The sequence below is a fragment of the Astatotilapia calliptera genome, chromosome 14, assembly GCF_900246225.1.
Source record: "Astatotilapia calliptera chromosome 14, fAstCal1.2, whole genome shotgun sequence".
NCBI lineage: Eukaryota > Metazoa > Chordata > Actinopteri > Cichliformes > Cichlidae > Astatotilapia > Astatotilapia calliptera.
Window position 1 is genome coordinate 26,633,941 of NC_039315.1, and position 26,307 is coordinate 26,660,247.

Here is a 26,307-nt window from a genome sequence, read left to right on the forward strand (position 1 = left end):
AGCCGTCTCATGGTGACGCAAGCGCAGGGACATGCTCTGATTCTATCAGACATAGTGGACAACACGCAGGTGCATCAGCCCGTCTCTGAAGGACCGACCAGGTGGGTGAGATAAAGAGGACAAAGAAATGGTTTGATGTTAGAACGTGATGAAGAATAATGGGCTCCAGTTTTGAGCAACAGCCAGTAGTAAGAGGTTATTAGCTTTGACTTATATTTTATATCAGTAGTTACATTATGGCTTCATAGTGTAGTGGTTTAGACGGTTGCTTAGAAAGTCAGAAAGGAGATACAAACCTATTTGGGGTTGCATCAGGAACGACGTGTACAAATCTCTTGACTCAAATATGCAGTGAAGCTGATTAACGGATAAAGGTAGCTTATCACTAATTATATTCATTTTCTAAGTGAAGTTCATGGTTAAAGTTCCACTAACTGATGGAGTAACAAACCTTGGACATGCTGACATTTACAATAATCACCTTCGAGGTGGTTTATTGAGCCCGCTGAGCAGCCGCAGAGCATACTAACACTCATTTGGAGTGTCTGACCACCTCATGAGTCTTAGATCAATACTCCCTCTCCGTCTGAGATTTGACTGCTGCTTTCACCAGCTGATTGCTACCTACCTTAAAACAGAATAATTGCTACGATGCCTTCCAGTCAGGTTTTAGACAGAACCACAGCACTGAAACCGCTCTGACCAAAGTGTTTAATGACATATGTCTGAATACAGACAGTGGAAAAATGTCAGTCCTAGTTTTACTGGATCTCAGTGCAGCATTTGATACAGTTGACCACAACATATTACTCAAACGACTGGAGAACTGGACAGGTCTTTCAGGAACTGTACTAAACTGGTTCAAAACATACGTAGAAAACAGGAAATACTTTGTATCAATAGGTAACTTCACATCTGAGCAGACAAGTATCACATGTGGAGTTCCCCAAGGTTCCATCTTGGGACCCCTTCTGTTTAACATCTACATGCTCCCACTGGCACAGATTATAAACAACAACAAAATAAACTATCACAGCTATGCAGATGACACACAAATATATATCACAATGTCACCAGGAGACCGAGGCCCTGTACAGGCTCTTGGTAAATGCATTGAGGAAATCAATGACTGGTTGTGCCACAATTTTCTCCAGCTAAACAAAAACAAAACTGAGGTAATAGTCTTTGGCGCCAAAGAAAAACGATTACAGGTCACCAGAGAACTTCAATCTATACATCTAAAAACCACAAACCAGGCGAGAAATTTGGGTGTAGTGATGGATGCAGACCTAAACTTAGAAAAACACATTAAGACAATAACAAAGTCAGCTTACTATCACCTCAAGAATATATCAAGGATAAAAGATCTGATGTCTCAACAGGACCTGGAAAAACTAGTCCATGCATTCATCTTTAGTAGGCTTGATTACTGTAACAGCATCTTTACAGGTCTACCTAAAAAAAATCAGTCAGACAACTACAGCTCATTCAGAACTCTGCTGCTCGAGTCCTCACTAAGACCAAATAAGTGGACCACATCAGTCCAGCTCTGAGGTCCTTACACTGGCTGCCTGTCCGTCAGAGGATAGACTTTAAAGTTCTGATGCTGGCCTATAAAGCTCTGAATGGTTTAGGACCAAAATACATCAATGACCTCCTGACCCAATATGAACCATCCAGATCCCTCAGGTCATCTGGATCCGGTCTTTTATCAGTTCCCAGAGTCAGAACCAGACACGGAGAAGCTGCATTCAGCTTTTATGCTCCTTATATCTGGAACAAACTCCCAGAAAGCCTCAGATCAGCTGAAACACTCAGTTTATTTAAATCCAGGTTGAAGACTCACCTGTTCTCAGCTGCATTTGAATAAAGCACCAAATCCACACTTTAAGCTTAAATTTCAAAACTTACATTTAACTACTGATTTTATCTACTGTTCTGATTTTATCTGTTTTGATTTTATATACGTTTGTTTGTTTGTTAATTAGTTTATTTGCTTGTTTTATTCAATTTTAAATTATGCTTTTTATTTGTTCTTGTTTCTAATGTCTCTGTAAAGCACTTTGAATCACCTTGTTGTTGAATTGTGCTATACAAATAAACTTGCCTTGCCTTACCAAACTGAACCAGGAGCAACAGTGAAAGCAACGAGAGCTTTCAGAAAAGAAAAAGCCAAAAGGGTTCATTTCTATCAAACAGCTGTTTCACAGAAAGTAACGGTGTGATTTAAGAGTATTGTGAAAATAAATTGTAAATTTTTTTAAGGGTGTGCACGTCTACACGCAGGCTCGTGTTCGTGTCAGAACTCTGGCTAAGACCTGCTGTTGAGCGTCTCCCCACGCGTTCGTGCTTCACTAGGTGCTCAACCCGTGAAAATTTACAGCTGTGCTCGGCTTCAGCCCAGGTGGTCAGTGTGGGAACTCGGGGTGACTCTGACCACCTGTGCTGACAGACCACCAAAACGGTCAGAGATGACCTTTACTAGAGAAGGAAAACAAATTTCAGTTTTACCAGCGAGCTTAGGTGCTAGATGTCCTCGCCATTGTTTTAACAGACTTTAAGGAAAAACAAGTCACATACTGAACTTTGAAGCCAAACATGTGTTAAATTGCACATTTATTTTTGGAATTAACCTTGTGAAATGTTTGATACTGCTTAACAAACAAGCGGACCATTGGCTATTTTTGGGGGCCTTTTTATGGTGTAGCTGATCAGAGATTACATTTTTCTTTGATTTAACCTTTATACAGGTACATGTCTCATTTACAGAGAATTGTTTGATGATCACTAGCATAACATATCACCCCTCCATTTTGAGCCTATAGGAATGTAGTGTGTGAATGTGCGGAGGATTGCCTGATACAGACAAAATAAATGTTAAACACAGAATACTTGTCAACATGCTGAAATTGTCCACAGGGCAGTTGTACAGTTTTAGCTTCTGTATGATACAGTTAGATTTATAGTGAGTGTCCATCTATGACCCCAACTCTGCAGGCATGCACACATCCTGCACAGGGGTACAATTGTCCTGACTTATTTATGCATAAAATCCTATTTAGCCAAACTGTCAAGCAAGCACATTTCTTTCTTTGTACTAGTGCGCACACACACACACACACACACACACACACACACACATTACAGATAGAGTTTCAAGACAACATTATGTGCACAGACATGGTCAATATAAGAAATCATTACAAACATTCTGCGTCCTTTGTCCATCAAAGCCTCGTTCCTCCAAAGCAGCCCCCCTCTCTACTCCCTACTCTGATCCTCCTACACACAGCTGCTGCTGCTCTTGGTTCTGCTGTCTCCTCTTTCTCTTTTAAGAGTGGCTCTTTTTTTTCCTCGTGCCTTAAAATACATATATCCTGAACAACCCTATTTACGCTTTCTCCTCATCTTTCCCCCCAAAAAACTAACAATAAATTCCACAAACGTGAACTAATTACTGAAATAATACTACATAAATAGTAGTACTTGTCAAACATTTACTTTGGTCTTTTTATGCAGTTGTCCTGCAGGTATATTTTGCATGTCCTTCGTTTCCACTGGTGGTGTAATTAAAAAGAAGAAAAAAAAAAAAGAAAAAAAAAGGAAACACATGGACATGGTCCCAAGGAAACACATGGACATGGTCCCAAGCTTCCTTTATTTCTTTCTTGTAATGCGTTTTGACTTATCTCGGTAGCTGGCAACTTTAATTATAATCCATTTTAAGTGTAGGTGAATGCAAACTACGTTTTTGAGGGGGGGGGGAGAACAGCAAGGCTCAGTGGCTCTGCCATATTAATTTTGCAAGCTACACTGTGCTGGTGTTGAGACCAGACAGGCATGCTGTTCACACAGACTGATGATTATAAACAGCCTGAAATTGTGGTCGTACATTTAAGTACCTGCCTATAAAATGCATAACATCAGCTGTCCACGAGGCCATAAAGGAAAAGAACACATGCTGCACACCGAGACTGGCCAGGCTTAGTCGCTTCCTATTTGATATGCGTGATCAGATATAGCTTTAAAATAAAAAAACAAACAACAAAGCAACAACATGTACTATTCTCAAATCCAGACGTGAAAAAGAGGTTAATTTTAAACAGCTGTGCCTTTCTATTGCTGAATCACGCAGTGTTATACGATCACTGCTTGGCAGTGAGCTGCTGAATTTAGCGCCCCAGGCTAAAAGAATGCTACATACAATGTTGTGAAAAAGTATTTGTTCGCTTGCCACTTACATGTTTCAGCACAAACAAGTTTACTTGAGTAATAACTTGAGTAAATATAAAATTCAGTTTTTAAATTATGATTTCATTTATTGAGAGGAAAAAACAAAAACAAACACTGTATGAAAAGGTAGCTGCTAGCTTTCCACACCCAGGCCTGATTACTGCCAGACCTGTTGAATCATGAAATTCTTTAAATAGAACCTGACAAAGTGAATAGACTCAAAAATCTCAAAAGGCATGATCTAAAGAAACAGATGGAAAAACAAAGCTGACATCGATCAGTCTAGAAAAAGTTATCTGGAGGCTTTGGGACTCCACTGAACTACAGTGAGAGCCATTATCCTTAAATGGAGAAAACTTGGAAAGGTGGTGAACTTTCCCAGGAGTGGGCGGTCCACCAAAATTACTCCAGGAGTGCATTGATAATTCATCCAGGAGGTCACAAAAGAAGCCAGAACAACATTACAGAACTGCAGGACTCACGTGTCACAGTTAAGGTCAAAGTCTGTGTTTCAACAATAAAAAAAGGACACTGAGCAAAAATGGCTTCCAACAGAGAGTCCCAATGAGAAAAACAAAGACCCGTCAATGATGATCCTAAGACTGACAAGGCAACCCCTAAAGTATTTGGAACGCCTGAGTCCTGTTACATCTGCTGTAAAACTAACACAGCATTTCATAAACAGATCATCATACCAACAGGCAAACATGGTTCTGGGGTTGCTTTGCTGCTTTAAGACCTGGGCTGTAATTCATGGAACCATGAATTCTGCTCGCTACCAGAAAATGGGGAAACCCTCCAATGTGACTGAATTAAAACCATTGCCAGTTAACACAAAATGTCTTGACTGCAGTTCTTGCTGCCAAGATTGGCAGAACCAGTCATTAGGTTTAGAGGACAAGGGCAGGACAATCCTCTTTTACACAGGGCAGGTAGGTTTGAGTAGCTTTGTCAAAATCTGTTTGATGATCTGAAACATTTAAGTGTGACACAAAAAAACTAAGAAATCAGAAAGGCGACAAATACAGCTGTCGTCTTCTGATTCTTCTTACTATATATGTCAGTTGGGTTGACAGATGTATACATTCACCAAAGGGTCATATTTTTCAGTAAATACAGGTGGAAACATGTCAGTAGGATCTTTTAAGTGATCTCAAACCTTAAAGGACTGAGGTGAAAATGACTAAGAGTAGGTTACAGGTCTCTGAAGGCGATGCTTCAGTTTTTGAAACGCATACATTCAATTGTGTCTACACATTTGGAGAAGTGCTGAGATGAGCTAACAATACAGTTTATCACAAAGTTTGCAATGCAAAGAATGATTTGGCTTTATCACTGGATGAGAGTGCGTAGGAAGTTAATCAATGCTATTTCTATTTACATCTGTTGTACAGTTACACTCCCATTTCCTCTCTCCAGAAATGTAATCCTATTATCACCAACCCCAAATCCCTTCTGGTACGCAGCCACAGAAACACAGTAGTCATACTAATATTAAATCTGTTAAATAAGACATTACAGTAAATATAAGTGCTTTGAAGCAATTTCATTATTAGCCATCATTTTCATATTTTTTTTCCTCCTCCACTGCTTTTACTATCTCTATTGTCACCTTGCTAGGCTAAGAGAAACGCGTGCGTCCACGTTCAAAATGCATTGTTTTAAATTTGTGAAGTCACTGTGCTAAAGCCAACGCACGATATTAAGCCAGTGCATAAAATTACACACCTCCCAAATGTGTTACTGCACATTAGGCTGGCTTCCAGCTCCAGAGACAGCTACACATCACCTAAACAAGACCCCGTCCAAGCTACACGTTGAACTAAGACTATACAATCAATATTAAATAAACATGCACTAAAAACTAGATTTCCAACACACTATGGATTAAGAATGGTATGTCGCTCTAGTTTATGTGCGTTTGAAGGCAGGTGAGCAGATACTTTTGGAAATACAGTGTCTCTCAAAACAATTTGGGAAGAGGGAGGGAAATAAATCTTGGATGCCTCTGCACTGTTGCCCCTGAGCAGACAAATTCATCTTCGCCTCAACTATAAATATTCAGACTTAGTGACACACAATCTAATATAAAGACAAAAAAATAGGAGGACTTTAGACCACAGCTTTGCACCATAAGCAAAAATCTGTCAAAAAAGACAGACAGTCTAAAGAAGAAACTGCGAGAAGTGGTTTAAGTCTTGGATGAAGGAGGTTTTGTTTCCTGCTCCGATCCTGCTTTAAGTCAGCGCTGCTGCCGTGGCCGATGGCATATTTATTCTGTCCCCCCCTTCTCTCTCTGTCAGGAAGGGAAAGGTCAGGACACGACACACTACCCAAGTGAGAAGTGTTTGAGTCTCGTGATGAATAGGTCATTTTCCTACATGGACTGCAGTTCAAAGGGGAAGATGGATGGAGAGAGGAATGGAAAGTGTTCGGCAGAGGCTCTGAAGGCTAACCTAAACTTCTCGTGTCAGTTTGGGAAACATTTCCTGCATGTGAAAAGTGCCGACAATAGTTTAAATATATGGACTTCTGCTCTCTCTAATTCTTCTTTTATTGCTGGAGTTTTATGAACAGCTTAGTTTTAAATCATGTTGGTAAATAAATGCAAGTAGCAGATAGAACAATAGAAATTCGCAGAGGTTAAGCAACAATTTGCCTCGCAAATGAGAAAAAAATTAGGTGCTGCATTTCTCTTCAAAACGCTCATCTTGTCAGAGCACTCAGGGGTGTGATGAAATTCAGTGTGACTATCGCAGCAACATGACACTTCTCTGTGACTTCATGCATTAAAACATGAGTGAATGATCAAAGGTGACAACGCGATGCAGCCAGAGGTGGATTATGGAGCGAAACACAGAAAATCCAGAGCTTTTATCTTTTATTTAGCTCACAGTTTTTGGCCTTCCACACTCATTTTAGACTACTCCTGTTCCTAAACACACAAACACTGATGCTTTTCCCCCTTTCCCTCACTCAAGCGATCATTCCTTAGAAAACTTAACCTCATAGACTTGTTGGCCTTTGGATATCAAGGTTTAAACTGTACATATTTGTATATAAAAGTACATTTTCATCCCTGTGCTTCTTTTATGATGGCATTAACTGTAAATTCCAGTTTGACTGATTCTCTGTGCAAGCTGCAGAAAAGCTGAACGGTGAATTGAGAGTCACGAGAGCGATTTGTCATGTTGCAGTCCGAGAGCGTTGCTCCAAGGGGACGGGTCTCATCTGTTTGCAGTCGTATTAACGTTTTCCTCTGATTCATAGAAAACAGTAGAGTAAAGAAAACAAATGGCCATTGTATTATTTATACAAAACCTGAAGATTAAGATGCTAGGGCTTACGTTATATGGAAGAAAAATTAACACTGTCTGCATAAACTCAGGTAGGAGCTTGAGAATAGTCTTCTGCAGAGTCGTCTTTATTTTCATGTTGGCACTGGTCACACACAGCTTTTCATGGAAAGCAAAAAAAGTCCCTCCGTCCCTCACATCATTTACAGGCATTTATGCATATATAAGCTTTCTTCACATTTCAATCAGGTTGAGGTTTGGACTTTGACTGGGCCACTGCAGCAACTTGATTCTTGTTTTTCTCCATTTGCTGGTGTTCTTGGATTCATTGTCCTGTTGCACGATCCAGTTATGGCCAGGTTTTAGCTGTCAGAAAGACAGCCTCGCATTTGAATACTTTGCTCTGCAAAGTCTAAGGAGCTTGGAAAGAAATGCATCTGGACTTCCCAGATGCTCCCAGACTCCTCTTTCAAATCATCTGAGAAGAGTGAAAGAAGCCATCTATGTCCACTGCGAATGACCATCTTTGAACAGAGGCCTGTGTCTTATGACACCAACTGTCTGCCATCTATAATCCAGTTTTGAGATCCCTTCCCAGAAGCCTCAGCACCCACTCACAACTTGGGCCATTTGACCTCAGAAAATCACATGATAGGGTGGGGCTAGGTTTCACCTGAAACCTTGGCTGATTGTGACCCACGCCCGTTTTCACACCTTGGCTCGTGTGACTAGGTAGAGGATCATTAGGGGGTCCTCTTGGGACCCACTTGGGTACACTCCCATAGGGCTTAAAATCTGGGACTCTCCACCAATCGCTCTTAGAACTGAAGAAGCTTCTTGGATAAGTTTCCTTGAAGACCTTTCAGCTCTTAAGTCCAGATGCTTTTCTTTCCAACCTCCTTAAACTAAAATGACCTGGATGACTCAGAACCTTAGCAGAGACATATCTGCTGTACAAAGTTCATGGTTGGGTCAGTAATTTTGCGGTATCCAGATTCTTTGGCAGCAAAATATAATCAGCCCTCCACCTTAACAGCTGGTATGAGATGTTTGTGATGATATGCTGTGGTTGGTTTTTGCCAAGCATGGCGCTCTGCATTATGGTCAAACATTTCCACTTTGATCTTGTTTGTCCAATAGACACTGTTCCTGAGGTCTTTAGTTTACATGTGACTTTGCAAACCTAAGCTGTGCTGCCATCTTCTTTTAGGAGAGGAAGAGACTTTCTCCTGGCAACCCTCCCGCACAAGCCGTTCTTGTTCAGTCTTTTTCTAATTGTACTGTCTTGAACTTTAATATTTAACACATTTGGGGTTTTTTACGCTTGCTCTGAGCATTACACCGTCTGACCTTAAGGTGAATTTGCTGCGACATCCACCCCTGGATTGTCTTGTGTTGCAGTTTGTGTCTGGATTGATGCTACAGACCAAGAAACTGCCAATCTTTCTGATTTGATAGAGGTGCGCACACTTGCTGATGATTCAAGTGCATCTGATTAGCAGAAAGTGGCTGCCACTTGTCCTTTTAACTCCTATGAAAACTGTATGCATGTACTTGTTTTTTCATGGTTGCGCAACCAGTGGATAACAGGTGCATTTTGAGCGATGTACAGATCATCAGCCCTCTATAAATCTATTAAACTTAAAGTAGACATGTTTTCATCTCGTCCTTTTTTCTTTTCCTATGTAATCTTGCAACTCTGTTACTTTGGATTATTTTTATTATTAAACATGCTCAAAGATAATAATAAAAAATAAAAAAAAAGGGTCAGTGTATGTCTAAGTAATTCCTATAAGGCAAACACTCAAAAACCCCAGTAGGCTTAAAGTAAGTTGGCTTAAATTGATGGCGACCTTAAACAGCTTTTTGATGAAAAATGCAGGATCAGTATGTGAAACACAGGAATGTTGGGATCTCGGTGAAATAGAAAACTGACAAAACACAGTTGTTCGAAGCTTGTGCACATCATCTACAAGAATGCCGCTCATGTCGGGTGGTTGCAGGAACATTCAATTCAGCATGCAGCTGCTCACACTTACGAAGTGTGACATGAGTGTGAGAACGGTGCTCTTTGCTAAATTACTGCTATTCCTGTTACCTTGGTAATGATTACCAAGCACTCGAGGCATCTTTTATGGATGGGGGAAAACAATGTGCAAGCACTTTATTGCTTATTAAGTGGTGTATTACTGCCACTTACATTAGCTACATAAAACTGACCATCTTAGCCTGTGACAGAGATAATTATAGAAATTAAAAGTAACTCTTGCTCGTGTATTGATTCAGTAGCGAGGATAAACTGCAGTAAGTTCAATGGCACTGGTTAGCTAAGGCTTGAAAACCCTGTTACTGTTTGTTGTGTTTCACTGCAGACACACCTGTCAAATCCCACTTTAACCCCCAACGCTAACCTCAAAAATGTGCTGTGAACTGAGAGCAACAGAAGTAGCAATAAAACAATAAAAATCCACGGCAGGTCTGTGACACTGCAGTTTAGCATGGCGATAATAAAATAATAATAATAATTATCAGTGATTCTAACATGGTGATGTAGTGCTTATCATGTTAACCATTAAGAACATTTACACCTACAATCTGGATGATTTGGGGAGAATCAGTTTGGGATATTTTCTACGACTGCCCTTCCTCACATCAGAAAATGCACTTCAGGAAATTAAATTCCACTTCAAAAACTACTGGAAATATTCAGTGGACAGAGCATGTTGGACAGTCAATCCCGTAAATATTGGCTTTGTTATTCACAAATCGGTGCAATCCAACATCAACTTTGCACAAGGGAACTGTCTGTTTATGTGATTGTGGGATGCAGTACCATTCAGACAGAAAATGACATTGAATGTGTACATCATGTATAAAAACATAATGACAACTCGCTGCAGATGACCTGCGTGCTATAAACTGACAGAATCATTAGAACTTGTAGACGTGGAAAGCAAAGCAGCTTTTGGTCCATAGAGCTGGTCCTGCAGTCAATGAGATGAGGCTGCAAGATGTGACCGGTGATTTAGAAGTGTTGCTTGGATTCTCCTGGTAAATATGTGTAGATTACATATAAATGGGATTTTTTTTTTTTTTTTTTTTTAAAGAAAAAGTCAAGAAGCAGGGAGTCAAAAGATAATCTGCAGCTGAAGGTAAGAAATTTAATTTTATCCCGGAGGGGCTTGAATGTAGACTTATTATTAGGCTGTGACAGCGTGAAAGAATATGCCATTCTTATTGAGAAACAGCTGGTGTTATTAGAGAGAACAGATTGTGTACTTCAGCTACTTTCCTTAATGAGTCCCACCTACATTAAAGATTGTGAGACTCCGGGGTAAAGCATTTTATTAAGAGCGTTGATCTAGTTTATGTCACATTTCAACGATGGTGTAAAATTGAACTGATATGCTTGAAGGATCAAACACCGGCCATTCCCGAACAAGAACCAAGTGCCTTTTAGCCCCTGACAGATGCAAATCCTGAATGTAATTCATACTGAATTTACAATTCATAAGACAGAGTGACGCTAAGGAAAATAAAAGGCTTCCACTCAGTGTTTGCACTCTGTTAATTTACAATTTCACAAAGTGAACAAAACAGCAAATTGAAATGACGTGCGAAAAGTGTTCACGCGACAGACGTAACGTCACTGAAAGTGATAAATGATTATCAAAGACCCTGCTCGTTAAAGTGAGCTTTCAAAAGCAGAAAGCAGAATAGAGCTGCAGTTTGTATCTACTCAAAGTTTCTGAGTAGATTATGAGCAAAACCTTTCAGTTAAATAGCAACAAGAAGCTACCACGAGCCTGCTGTAAAATATCTGTTTTTAAAGACACGCTCAGTGGAAGCAGACTGAAGATGGGCCTTCACATCGTTCCTGCCTTAAATTTCAAACCGTTTCCTTTCCATCGCTGAACATAAAGACTGAACACTAGAGCCGATGTGGTCAGACTTTGTTGCCAACGTGTATGCTACTCACCATGGTGCAGCCGCCCTCCATGTCGTCATCCAGCAGGCCCAGTCTGCACAGAGCCTTTTCATTCCTCAGCCAGTACTCCGATGAGTCCAGCACACTGTTACTGCACAGAACCTGAAGCACACAGATGAACTCTACTCAGATGCACCAACGCACACAGCGAATGACACCCACCCCCCCACCACCACACACACACTTTCTGAGTCACCCATCCACTTTCATCTGCCACTCTGCTTTCCCTTCAGGAGGATGGGATCAATTGACCTTTCTCTAGGACATTTATTTCAGTTTAAGTGTCCGCAGCTAGGCATCAGAAATCTGTCAACTAAGCAGTCACAGATAGTGTCCTCCCTTAGGTGATATTTTCATGAAACCCTAGGATGAAACGTAAAATCACGCAGCTGGTTATTTATAATGTTCTTCTCCGTAATAATCTAGTGTGTTGTAACTGCTGGCCAAGCTGTTTTAATAACCTCTCAGTTGCAAAAATCAGTGATCCTCTTATGACAGTAATTGGTATTGACCTCATTAAATGCATCTGTGATCTTTTATTTGTAAAAGAAGATTGTTTTGTACTACTCAAGTGCAGCAGATAAAAGGTTAAAATCACATTTTATCCATTAATAGCATTCTTGTGCAATTATTGTGACACGTGACTGCGTTGTTCATTCTCACTATGTATTTTTAGTGACAAGCCATGTCCCCCCATGCTTGCACCCTCTGGAACAGGCCATCTGTGCAGGCCTTCAGCCAGGTAAAAGTGACGCAGGGTCAGCTGATCTCACCGAGAGCGATAATATCGAAGGCTGCTGCCACAGGTCAGCGGAGCCAGAGGCCCAATTATAAGATAGATATCACCTTCTGTCTGTACAGGACACTTTGGTGGAAGTCAGTTAAGAACATGAGCAGTAGGCTAATTAGACTCCACCAGCACACATACATAATGTACAGTCAGGCACACACACCCAAAAGATCTACGGTACACACACTTTGAAAGGAAATTCAATCTAAGCCACCACCTCAGCCCACTGATCTGTATTATTTCTCGTCCCGTCTCTGTGGCACTGGGATGTGATAAATCTACTGGGCTGACCCGGGGGGCCTGACTGTTCCTCTTATTACACAACCCCTGAGCATCACTGGCACCCAGGAGGAGGAAATGAAAATTTCTGGCACTGCTAGAAACATATAGACTGATGGAAAGGCAAATATGACAGACAGGTGCACAGAAACATGAGCTGAGAAACAAGCAACCCCCCCCCCCATCCTGTTATATCCAAGATGCTATGACCAAGACAGGTTTTGAACACCCAGTCTTACCTTCTTACAGGCGCTGATGGACGATGGCACTGCGCTCTCTGTGCTGCCTCCCTCCACCTCGATAGACTCTGAGCCTTCAAACATGGCAGACGACTGGAAGTTACTGCAAGGCAAAAGGGCACAGAGTTGACTTTGTCAGAGCGAGTTCTCGTCAAAGACTTCCCTTTTTAAAAAAAAAAAAATCTGGAATCGGTAAAGAGCGGTTATCTGGGCTTACTGGAGCGGCCCATTGACTGTCACATTTGCTCAAACTGTAAAGCTGGGACACTCATCTGTTGAATTAAGCAAACAGTTATTGTCAGACGGGAGATGCATTTCAATATTCTGCACCGAATACTTCATTCACTTCAGCTCGACCCTTCATAACCCAACGAGACAGGATCAAAGCCATTACCCATGCCTGAGCCCTGATCCTACAGTCAAGAAAATGTAACAGTTTATATCCAACCAAAGTGACATTTCTAATGAATAACTGAAGTTGATTTATTATTTATTTATTGTCTGTGGATGTCAAGACCCCTTTTATCGCATCATTTGTTAAGTAAAAAAAAAAAAGTGGTCTTCTCCCCCAGAATGAGATATACAAATACATTCTGCATAAATGTAAAGCCAAACCTTTGTTGCTTTTAGCTGGAGGCTTTCATGCTATTCACAAGACTCTAAAGTGGTTTCCATTATCTGAAATAAACTAATATCAAACAAGCATGGAGCAATGGCAGTGCACCGTCCAAACATCAGAGCTTCTGTGCCAGATCCAAAAATTTGACTTGGAAAGCAGCAGCAGGAAAGGATCACAACATGTGACCTTTATTTGGAGCGCAGGACAAAATTATTGGACAAACTGTAGTGACGGGCGTACCTGTCAGAGTGCACAACGAGACGAAACACCGCAAACTCCAAAATCTCAGAAAGGCGTCATTATCCTCTATGCATGCTTTCACTGAGATAAGCCAAATCGAAGCTTATCCGGAATGGCATTTATGAGGATCAATTTGGAAAATGAAGAGGCTGGGGGTGCATATTTAAATAGGAACAGCTGTTTTTTTCTATAATCCACATATTTCAAAGCAAATTAAAAGCATTCTGTTTCCAAAGTCCCCCCCCCTCCTCTTCCCGGGGGAATCACACAACTGTATCCGTTTGCAGTTAATGAACATGTCTGATGTAAATAAACTGTCACCAGAAAAATGAGTTTGCTGTGAATGTCCTGAACCACTAGGAAAAAAACAAAATAAGATAAAAATAATGTAGGCTACTGGAGATAAGTGGATATGACGTGCTTTAAATAGGCTGCTGTGTCTGCAAGGCGCACATCAAAACACCCATTACACACACACACACACACACACACACACACACACACACACACACACACACACACACACACACACACACACACACACACACACACACACACACACACACACACACACACACACGATTCTGCGGTGAATTTGTCGGATGCTTGCACAAAACTAGATGGATGCAGGGTGAAAAATGGACGCGGGAAAACGCTTTTAAAGGGAAAGAAACGAAAATGGAAAAACGCCATAAAGCGGTTTGTTGGTGGTTTTCATGCACACGATGAGCGTTTATCACAGAAAACTGAAGACGAGGGGAAATGATTTGTCACGCGCGACCTGCTTTCTAATCTTTGCACCTAACGACCTCTCCATCACGACACGGTGATGACTGACAGTTATGTGCGCTCAAGTGCTCCCGGGCCCGAGGTAACCAACAGGCATCAGCCTGAAGTGAGGACACAATTAACCCCCTGCAATGTCTGGTTTTTAGACACGTCACCCTCCCCGGGTCTGCTGCTGTAATTCACCATGAAAGCTTGTACGATTGAGGATTTCATGCTCAGGGATGAGCGGGCCAGTTTACTGGTCCACAAGCTGGTAACTTTTGACGTTATCTTTGAGATTCCACAACTAAAAATAACCAGCGTGGCAAATTAAGATCTATAGACTGCACGAGCCTTCAATTTCACCTTCGACTACATGAAGCAGAAGACTAAAACTTACCAAGAAGGGGCAAAAAAATAAATAAATTTGGAAACGTGACTGCTGCCACTGTCAGACATTTCTATCAACTAAGCCAGGCTGGGTAAAACACCTTATTAACGGCAGAGCACTGGCAATAGCCAATAGCCTTCTCTGAAAGCAGCTCTGGTGTCACACTGCATGGATTTAGTGCGTTTTTCCCCCTCACAGTAAACAAGCACTCTGCACAGCACTGAAATCCCCACGTTGTACACCTGGAGCCTATACAACAAATTACACGCCGCACTGGCACATGTTGTAGGTAGACTTAAACTACCTAAAACACCATATCCGAAAATATCACATTAAAATTCTGTGCGAAGCCCCCCTAAAAAACATTAAAGTTCCACTCGAGTGAAAGAAAAACACCACAAAGTCTGAACAACATGCTCTCAAATCAGTTGCTGCACAGACAGATTTCGTTTTGGAATATGTGGTCGTCGATGTGTTATTTTTCTTTAAAGGTACTATAATTAAGACGTCTTACCTCGGCGTCTTCAGAAGGCACTTTGCGCCTGCCATTGTATTAAAAAAAAAAGAAAAAGAAAACAGCCAAACTGTCCTCAGACGACGTGTTTATTTCCTCTGCGGGGGCAGGATGACAAGAGGTACAGTGGAGCGCTTTGACGCGTAATTGTCCCCTGGACACTCTCCGGTCCAGATGCGCATCCCTGATCGAGGAGTGAAGGAATCCCACACCGTTTCAGCGTGACTGGATGGGGACTGTGACGAGCCCCCCCCCCCCCCGTGGAATCAGCAGCAGAATGAGCAGCAGCAGCGCTTGCCTGTCCGCTCTGCGCGTCTGTGCCGTGTGGAAGCGCAGGAGCCCGTGGATCAAACGTAACGAGGTGCACGACGCAGGCAAGGGCATTTGACACGGATAGAGCGCGCGCGCGTCCATGCACGAGCACATCGAGCTTGTTAAACTTAAAGCGTGTAATTGTTTTGTCTGCTTTTGATTACTGGCGGTAATTATTTTTGACACTTGCGAGCATCCCAGCCAACAGCAGGCACAATTTTTTGACTTATTATCCCGAAATGTCAAAATGGCGAGCCAGGTGCCCAGACAGTTTACACATTCAGCAGGCAAGGGGCAACAAGCATTCCCCTGGGAGCTCTGGTTCATGTTAAATGAAAAATTCAGCACTTTTAGCTTTATCTCAATTAACCCCAGAGAGAAGCAGTCTCCTTTTAACCGGATGCTTCACTTTGTGGCTGTTTGTTACTGTGCAGGTAGTGTGTCATTTGACAGAGCTTGTTTGTTGGAAGACAGCTGCCAGTGCATCTGGGAATTATGCTGATGAGCACCAGGAGAGTGAACCAAAATAGTAGCCTAAAGCTGCTGGCAGCAAATCCAAAACAGTGGAAAATGTTAAATGAATCTGCAGAGCCGGAAGAAACTGCAGAGCTGGCTATAATTCTTAGAGGGCTTGTCATTAGGAGCACTTTAAACAGGCGTTTGATCCTTTACACATTTCAAAAAGGTTGTAGCTTTAAGCCTGTTATGACACACGGGGCAGAATCTATACCACAAACACACACATCACATGGTAGTTGCCAACTGAGAGAACTATTGAATACATATATATCTGTATCTGACATCAACTAATGTTCCACCCTTTGATCCAAGGAGGTCACCAAAAGCCAGACTAGGGAGTGAAAGAACCATGACCTTCAGTTCTGTTATTGCAGTGAGAATAATGTTGCTGGAAAGGAGAGAAAAAGTGAAGAAAGTGGTGGATATGAAAGATCTGAGACAGCAGGTGTCCTGATGAGATGCAAAGGAGTGACAAGTTCCAGAAAAACCCAGCATTAAGAGTTTCAGTAAGGTTCTGGGCCACTGGGTGCCGTCATAAATGCTTAAATCTACCTTGACACCAATTCTGCAAGTCTTTCGAACTGGAAGGAAGGAACACCACACTTCCAAAGGATTCCCTCATCCAGTTTTTTTTTTTCTTTTTTTTCTGGCTTCCTCACAGCTCTCATGTGTGTTGAAACATAATGACTTTTACTAGTCAGCAAACCATGCTCTTTAGGTGGGTAGCACCATCATCCCGGAAGAAAACATCGAGATAGAAATGTTTCATCGTAGGGTAAAGGTGATCACTCACAACTATTTTGCATTGATTTGCAAGTGATCCTGATCTCTGAAGGGGCAAACCCAGCAAAATGCTCCCTTAGAGTAGATCTCATCACCGTAAGGTCAAGGGTTGGTCTTTTAATTTGACACTATACCATGTGTTTGTCTGCGTGTTAGAGCAAGAGAGGAGGAGAAAAGACGATTCTGTTGTAGATTTGTATGGTGACTAAAGAGTTGGGCTCCTTCACTCTGCTCAAAGGAGCATTTTTACCAAAGGGAATGCTTTTGTGCTCAAAGAAAATACATCTTATGCTGTTATCAGCATCCCGCAATTAGTCTGCGTCTCTACCCTTTGCTTTCATTCAGCTCTAACAATATCAAAGCCTAATTTCTGTAGTAGCAGTCTTGGCCATGCAGCATACAGAAAATAAGAAAAAACCCACATGATAAAGTATTCAGTGTTTCAAATGAAGTTTTCCCATCCATACTTTTCTGCATTCAAAATTAATGAAGACATATAGATAGTGCCTATAAACTTGTCTTGCTCAGCCAGCTTCCATCCAAAGCTTCTTCCACATTCTGATATAAATAGCAACAGTCCTGCATTAGCCAGCACTTCTCACCAACTGTTAATGCCCTCCCTGGTTATGTACGGTACCAGCTAATTTCATGCTTCTCTTCTGTTGAAAAGCAGTTTGTCCTCCCTGAATCTTTTCAAATAAACAAACAATTCTGCAAAGAGACAGGCAAAGCAAAACACATAAGGGAAACCCATGCAGCTCACAGGTCAACAGAATAACTGCAAATAATGTAAATTTAAAAAAACAAACAAATCCCATCATCAGTCGGGCTTTAGAGTTTCATTATTCTGTGTGTAGTAAAACAAAGCATGCAGAATATTTTCATGCATTTCCAGTGCAGCTCTGTGTTATCAAGTATGGAGGATAGTGTCGAAGAGTATCTTGGTTTTCAGCAGAACAGAAACTCCCACGTCATCTAAGACTTTGCTGTTGGGCGGTGTGCATGAGTGACCTTAAAAGGTGACCCACATAGAATATCACTACACTACTCCCCGCCATCACCTGCACTTTCTAAATATAGATTTAATATCAGATTTAAGAAGAAAGAAGCATTCTGGTGTCACAGCAAAGCATGCGATTTTTATGAAATGCTGCGTTTACTGTCATGTAGATTAGAACTTTTCTGTCTGCCGTCTTTGATGGCAGGTTTTAAGCCTCAGCTTAGAGTGTCTAATATTGTGTTCTCAATAGGTGTAGTAGAACCATAGAACACCTCGGAATTGTGCATGACACCTAAAATAATTTAATAAGAGTTAGATCATTTAGAAACTATAAGTTTGGCAAACAACGCATTAGATTCAATAGTTCTGTTTTAGTAAATGAACTGGTTCTTAGATTAGCTTTTTTTCATACTCTAAGCACTTAAAGTGCTTTATGCAACATGTATCATTCACCCATTCATACTCCGATCAATGCACTGGAGGGCTACTTGGGTATCACTTGCCCAAGGATACTTATGCATCCAAACTGGAGACTGGAGCAGGCAGGGATCAACCCTCCAACCTCCTGATTAGCAGATGACCTGTACTACTTCCCTAGCTACAACCACCACTACTTGCCCATCTCACCCAGAATAAGTTCAATGCAGCGACTTTGACTACGAATGTGAAAATAAGCCTCCACAATAATAAAAAGACCAGTCAGCACTGCAATTCAACGACACCACACACTGCAGCCACTAAAATCATCATACTGTTGAATCCAGACTCGCTAACACACATGCAAGCAAACACGCGCACACACTCTCTCCTCGTGAAGACTTCTTCCTTCTCAGGACTTCCTTTAATATCCAAAAACTTTCTCCATCCCTTCAATGCACCAGTGGGCCTTGTGTGCTGCGATGTGAAGGGTCGGAACTTTTCTTCAGAGCTCTCTTTTCTCATTCTGCGCACACCATCTTTGATCATATTTTGTTAGAACTACTGACTGCAACATAAATAGCTTTGTGAAGAGCTTGCCTAAACATGTGCACCATTTGTACAATTCAATCACACCGCTCCTTGTGATCCCGGACTTTTTGCTCCATCTTAAAGAGTAACCACTGTGAGAAAGTATGAACACTTATCTCTAGAAGTGGTTGGACAGCACATCATACACACTGGCTCATCTGAGCTTACCCAGGCCTTTTGCTTGAGATTTTCTTCATCTCTCTAAAACTAACACAACAGTAGTAGGTGATCAAAGGGCAGTAAATCTTTCTATAGTCAAGGGTGTAATTCTGAGATTTGTTGAACCCTGTTTAGAAGTATAAACCTTGTTTTGGCAGAGGCAGCAGCATCTAACAGTTACACAACTGAATTTAAGACAGTTGCAACGAAACTGAAAACATCGAATCTTCACAAATGCTTTTGTTATCTTTTCCATTGTTTAAGCACTGCTTCCAGCCAAGAGTGATGCCATAAATCCCCTATAGCTGCAGAAAAAGCTAACATTGTTATCTTTTTACAAAAAAAAAAAACAGCTGAACATGAGAGGGTTTTGGACCAATTTTGTGTTCTCCATTCTTTAATCACCGGTTTGAGCACCGTTTAAGCATCGGCACCGTTTCAAAAGTACCGGTTTGGCACCGGCATCGGATAAAACCTAAACGATACCCATCCCTAATAATTATTATTAAATTTAACACCAAATAGATCAGTGCTGTTAGTTTGGCCTTAATTGGGAGAGACTGTGATGGCTGCAGTTACAGCCACACATATTGGGTAATATCTATCAAACATCTCAGTGCTACTTACACATAACACTAGTGATGTGTCCTGTGTGTCGAAGCTTCGAATCGTGCGTCGGGTAATCGCGGGGGCGTTTTTCTGAAGCGCGTATCGAGGCTTGCTTTGATTACGTATGCAGTGACGTTCGAGGCCTCGCGGGCAGTCCGTACCACGTGACTGATTCAGGGACTGGTTCATCGGTTCGCGCCAGATTCGAAATAACATGGGCAGGAAAACAGCTGATTCCCCATGTGTTGTGGAATTGGATTACGTACGTGCTACATAGTTACTTGTGCATTTCTTCTTCGATGGAACCAGCAAGGAAGAGATGTTTTTTTTTTTAAATTTTGTCTCTCCTAATAAAGTATGCACACAGTAATAAATATCACAAATGATAAACACCAAAATATAAATAAACAACACTACACATCCTATAATCTGATTTCTGTCTTTTAGTTTATTAAAAAGTGAAGCACCAAACACTAGTTTGTGTCATTATCCAGATGTACATAAGGTTTACACATCATTATAATCAAAGAGCCCGCTTCACTTGAATTGTCCACTTGATGGCGCAGTAGAGCAAATGAATCATCACAATGCTTCGAACCATGAGTCGACCAATTGGATGGAAAGCTTCAGTTCATCATGAGGCTTCATCTCACCATCACTACATAACACTACACTTAGATTTATCTTTCTTTAAATATAGTATTTAATTTACAGAGTAAGAAAGGGTTGGTTTCGGTTTAGATTTAATTTACTTATACAATCATATTATACTGTATTCTAAAATAAGTACGGACATTTTAGTTTACACAGTTGGGCGTATGATTTAATCTTTCTTTGTTTTCGGAGTTACCTCAGTGGCAGCTGCTCCAGGTCCTTTGGTTGATGAGCTAAGAAGTGGGAAAAAGGGCGGAGCAAGCCTATATGGAGACCTGCTAATTGGGTCATACCACAACTCTGGATCATGGGGGGAATGTAATTTGTTATGTTAGTTTCAGTCCGGTTTTTGTGTGTTCTACCCCTTTTTTTACGACTTTGTGGACTAATCAGCTACTATTTAAATTTCCCCTTTAGATACATCAGTTTGTTAGAGTTAGTAGTAGTAGTATTGTTTTGTGCTAGCTTTTAACTAGAGTTTGGTTGCTTTGACCTCCTTTATGGGCCCAAGGTTGAGATTTTTTTGTATAATTTAACCAAGTTTGTATTTGGGTGAAATAAAAAACCTTTTTTTGGACTGTAACCTGTGCCTGACCTTCTTTTATTGCTTGGACTATCACAAAAAAACTTAAATTACATAACTTCTACTGGAATCATATTTCATAGAGTTTATTGTAATATTTAAAATTAGTTAACTTAGTTGTCCTAGCTTGTCCAGTTGTGTTTGCTGTCAGGTGATCGAACCTGAAGTCAGAGTTGGGGCAGTTGTCTTGTTAGCATAGCTAGCAGGATCGAGGAATGTCGAAACTAGCAGATGTAGCGTTAACCAGTGACTGTAAAACCATATTTTAAATAGTTATTGGGATTAATATATCAGAACCAGCCAGCTTAGCATTGTCACTGAAATCAACCTGTTGTCATTTTATAGCATACCAGTAAAGGAGAGATTTGTAGCTAACTGTAGCAATACCTTTTTCCAGTTAACTGATGAACACTAGCTGTGTCCCAATTCTGAGGCCACATTTGAAGGCCGATTACGTCACAGCCAGGCGACGAAGGCTGTCCCACTTCAAAGGCTGCTCCAAATGCAGCCGACAAATGCATCCTTCATTTCCCCAAATGTGAAGGATGGGTCAGGTGTATTTTACATGGAAGCAATACCTGCAGCAAACAGGGGTGAGTCTAAAGGGGGGCACGGGATGTGCTAGACCACATTAATTTCAAAAGCCAACAAGAATGTACATGGGCCATCAAACTATTAGCCACTAACCTGAGGGTTGTGAATTATTATTAATATTAACATTAATGTCTACGCCAAAAACCTGTCTCCTATTAAATCACAAAGCCTCCCATAAAGACAGAGTAAAGATACATTTTTTATGCCTTATTTAGATTATATGTATATCTTATCTAATCTGATTTGACCTTTTACTGTACTTGAGATTATTGATATATTTTTGCATTTGAGAAAGTGTTTTCTTTAAAGGTAATTTCAGGTAATTTCAATATACACACAAAGGGTTTAGGTTTATTCTGACAGATGTGAAGTTAAACTTTAAAACATTGCGAAAATTAGAACCAGTTCATTCTTCATTCATTAATAAGACAAAAGTATTTCCTATCTGAATATTTAAACAATTGATGGAATAATCAATAGCTTACTCAGTTACTAAAATAATCAATAGCTGCAGCCCTAGTGTAAATTATTGGACCAATCCAGTATTGTGTGTGTATTTTGTTTTAACATAGTCTAGGCCTAAAAATGATACACAAACCTGATTCTCTGTACTGGAAATATTACATTGCCCCTGTAAAATTAAATGGAAATATCATTGAATTGTGAAAGGTTTGGTGATGAATGTTTGGAGAGGTTGTGTGGTTTTCTCTGTCATGCTGCATTTAATGTAGCTTATGGAAGGGAAAGTCGTGTTCACAAGTTCTGCATTTTATATTTGGGTTTGAAACCATTTTTTCATTCGTTATATGAAAGTAAATTTCACATGGCTTCATTAAATGTCCAAAAGTTATTGTACCAAAATCCCCAGCTGATTTTGAAGATGTGGGAACTTTTTCTAGATTGGATTGACTGTATATGGAATGACCCTGCACTAAAAAGCTGGTAATTTTCTTTCTTCTTTGTTTGTAATAGAAAGTCAAAGTATCTTGACAGCACTATTTGGTATTCACACATTTAACATTCAGCCTCAGCATGCAGGGTACTGATGGTTTTGAAGATTTCAGCATTGAATTTTTCCAGCAAGGATCGCTGGGGTTCAAAACTGGCTTGAAACAGTTTTAAACAGTCGCATAGCAACAGCGAGTCAGTTTTAGCGTTTTCCAGAGGAGCCAGCAGAAATATGACAAACAACACGTAACAGCACACAACACAAACTGTTGCACCTGAAGCTTCACAGATGTTGACTACCCAACACCAACAGGAAAGATGTCTTTGCGCTGTTAATGTTTTCCCTTTTTCTTTACACCCCTTCCTCTTTCTCATTCCCCTTCTGACTCTCCACCCTTCATCATCTTCTCCATCATCCTCCACACCTCTTAATCCAAAGGCTTTTCAGGGGGGTGAACTAATCCATTGCACACTTTCTTAAAATAACAGACGGAAGAACAACTAAAGTGGAGATGAAAGTGCAGGCTGCTCTCATCTACAGAGGGCAGACATCTGACAAAGGCCCAAAGTAAAAACCAAATTAGATAAGAATCAGCTGGAGTACATGCCCTCTGTCAAAAGCCTGCCACAGCAGGAGTATTTTTAATTTAGTGACAGAAATATCTCACGTGAGAGGAGAAGATGCGATGATGAATCTGAGCAGTTGTGACGTTAAAAAGGTATTTTTAGAACATCAGGAGTGCGAAGAATTCAACCGTGAACTTGTGAGGGGGGTGCCTGTGGGTTCACGGTGAACGTTCAGTCAGTAAATACGTAAAAAAGCCTTATCAGAATAGAAATGAGCTTGGAAGTGGCATTGAATTCTACCCACAGTTCGTGCGTGGACTTTTTGTACCTCTGCTTTGAAGTCTGGATCACAGATTATTGCAGAACATGCAAGAAAAAAAAAACAGCAGTCATGCTTTCTATGTCAAGCAAAATTGGGCAGGACTGGCCGCTAATCCTCAGTTAATAAACACTGAAACAGAACCTGTTAAAATCCAAATAACAGCACCTTCTTCAAATTAAATATCTGTACTTTTTTCAGTAAAACTAAATTAACTGCTCCATTTCATCTTAAAACTGAGCCGCTATATGCTCATACAATCAAATCAATAAATCCCTTTTTTCACTTTTATTATTATTCCACATGAACAGCGGGGTTTTGCTGATGGACAGTGATGTCAGGGATTGATGATGGTCAAAGTTAATGGCTGTAGCTGGCCAATTGAAGCAAATTTGATCCCACTTCCCCAGTGATGCATTAAGTTATCTTCATATTCAGATTCATAATAAGGGATATATAGTTTCATTTTGCACCTTCCACATAAAACCGACATATAACCATGTATGTGTGGAGCAACTACAGTGATGCATCATTACTATCATCAAATGGGAGAAAAAACAGGAAGACATTAATGACCGCTGAACTGACTGATGTGACCACCTTTGTGCGTCTCCTTGACATTTATCCCCACCGGTAAAGTATGTTGGTGAAAAATGTACCTTTGTGTAAGGAGGGACAGTGAAGTTAGTATATTTGTATGCCTTTATGATTTATGCTTCATGGGGAAATCTACACAGTAGTAACTACACTAATGCCAGCACAAGCATAAATACAGGCAACGACGTCGGCCACTTACATGAGTTTTGTCGTAGGGTCTACAAAGATTGTCCTCAGAAGTCTGAATCGGGAGTATATTAAAAAAATATAAGTGCTGTAAATGTCATGACTTAATAACGTTATTGCTGTTCACCTGATACCTGGTCACTTACGATCACTTACCATGTTGACTAAGGCTACATTCACACTGCAGGCGAAAGCGCATCAAATCCGACTTTTTTGACCCTATGCGACTCATATCCGATCATGGTATGACAGTGTGAACAGCATAAATCTGATATTTTCAAATCCAACCTGGGTCACTTTCGTATGTGGTACTGAATCCGATACATATCTGATGTTTTAGAAAGCGACTGCTGTTCGAATGGTCATGTCGCATTAAATCTGTCTTTTAAGTCACTGACACAAGACAGACGCCAATTAACAGTGCCAGAGAAGACAAACGAGAAAGCATGGTGGCGGAAACTGGAGACGGAGCGAGTCAACCCAAAAGAAAAGAAATAGAAAAAACTTATAAAAGACTTGCATAAGATTTGGCTTACTTCATATAGTGAATCATATACGGCTTATATGATTTACTCATGAAAGTAGCCACTTTCTCATTACTTTCATATATTGTTTTAGGAAGTATCCAAAACATACAAGTTTCATTTATATAATCTTTCAAGGGATCTTATATCTGCTTTCACTCCTGTATGCTTTTCATACAAGTTTCACACAAGACAGATAAAAACTTTATTAGAAACTGAGGTTTTGGACTTTATTAAAGGGCAGGGATAGCTCAGTAGGTAGAGTGGTCGCCCCATGCTCAGAAAGTTGGGGGTTCGAATCCACTGAATGGCTACCCTGAGCTATCCCTAAGCAAGATACTGTTCCCTGCTACTTAGTGGTTGCCTGCTGCTTTGCTGAGTGAATGGGGCACATGCAGAGAGAATGATTTCCCCATGATGAATAAAGTATACATTATTATTAGCATATGGGGAGAAATTGATAGACTGCTGCAACAACACCTAGTAGTTGCTCTGCAGCTGCCATTTTTACTTCCATAAACAGAGCACGTAAACAGAGCGCGTTATGTGTGACGTCTTCTTTTGAGGGGCGTGAACCGTTCATACTAGAGCGAGTTTGCTGTCACATTTTATTTGTAGTGTGAACAACCTAGTGTGGATATTTCGCTTTCACCAAGCTGTGTTTTGTTGAGCCACACATCATACATTACACTGACTGGATGTTGCTACCATAATGGTAGGCTCCTCTGCTTCCTGGCGGCAATGTTATCAATCATCAGCAATGCCACAGGGGGCCTATAGGACGATTGGGCTACGGAGCAAATCGCCCAATCCTAATGAGCGGTCACCTTCACTGCCCTTATGTTTCTTTTAGCAGGATCTCATCCTTATTATTTTTCTCTGGTCTGTTTTCCTGTCCATCTTTCTGTGAATGTCTGTCTGGGCATGGGTCCAACCTTTCTGCTAATCAACTCGCACACTTGACACTCATCTATCTATTTGGAGTGTTTAAATCCCACCTCAACTCATCAATCCCTCTATGTGCTACTAACACTACAGCTTCTAGTTTCCATGTATTAGCTTCTGCATCCCCACTACCTTCTACATTTCTAAGGTCCCACACTCCCAGGGCTCATATCCTACTGCAGATTCATGAGAGAAAAAAACTACTTTAATTTTCAGCATCTTTTGGATTTAAAGTTCATTCTTTTTTTCTTTTTTTCGACAGGGTTACTTGATACATATTCAGGTATTGTGGCTTTCTTTAGCTAAATAAAGAGGCACAGGGCAAAATCTGTTGACGAGTGAGCTTCCTTCCCTGCCCTGATCATCTACTCACTAAAGGAAAATCATTAGAGTGCTTTTTGAATGAAACAATCAAATTACAGCTGAAACAATGAATCAATTTGTCGAAAAAATTGACAGAAAATAACGGGCTAAGCAGTTGTTAGCTCCTCCTACCAGAGAATTGTCTGCTTTCCTGTTGGCTGAACAAAGCATCTGTAGACATCACCTTAAACAGGAGGGAGACAAACTATTTTTCAACATTTAATAGATCAAATGATACACTTTCATAAAATTCAACTGTTAGACTAATCAATAACGCTCA

General features: G+C 40.7%; 1 protein-coding gene across 3 annotated transcripts in view; it reads right to left on the reverse strand.

Annotated features, from left to right (window-relative positions):
• Positions 1–20,725, reverse strand: part of sphkap (SPHK1 interactor, AKAP domain containing) — a 36,123-nt gene extending 15,398 nt beyond the window's left edge. For 2 of the 3 annotated variants that reach the window (XM_026191849.1, XM_026191847.1), the window contains exons 1-3: positions 20,598–20,725; positions 12,826–12,928; positions 11,509–11,619 (exon numbers count right to left, since the gene is read on the reverse strand). In XM_026191849.1, coding sequence (XP_026047634.1) covers positions 11,509–11,619; positions 12,826–12,928; positions 20,598–20,710 — 327 coding nt within the window. In that variant the 5' untranslated portion in view covers positions 20,711–20,725. Of the gene's footprint in view, positions 1–11,508; positions 11,620–12,825; positions 12,929–15,357; positions 15,758–20,597 lie in introns of those variants that run through there. The other variant, XM_026191848.1, reaches the window with a different exon arrangement.
• Positions 20,726–26,307: the final 5,582 nt, after the last annotated feature.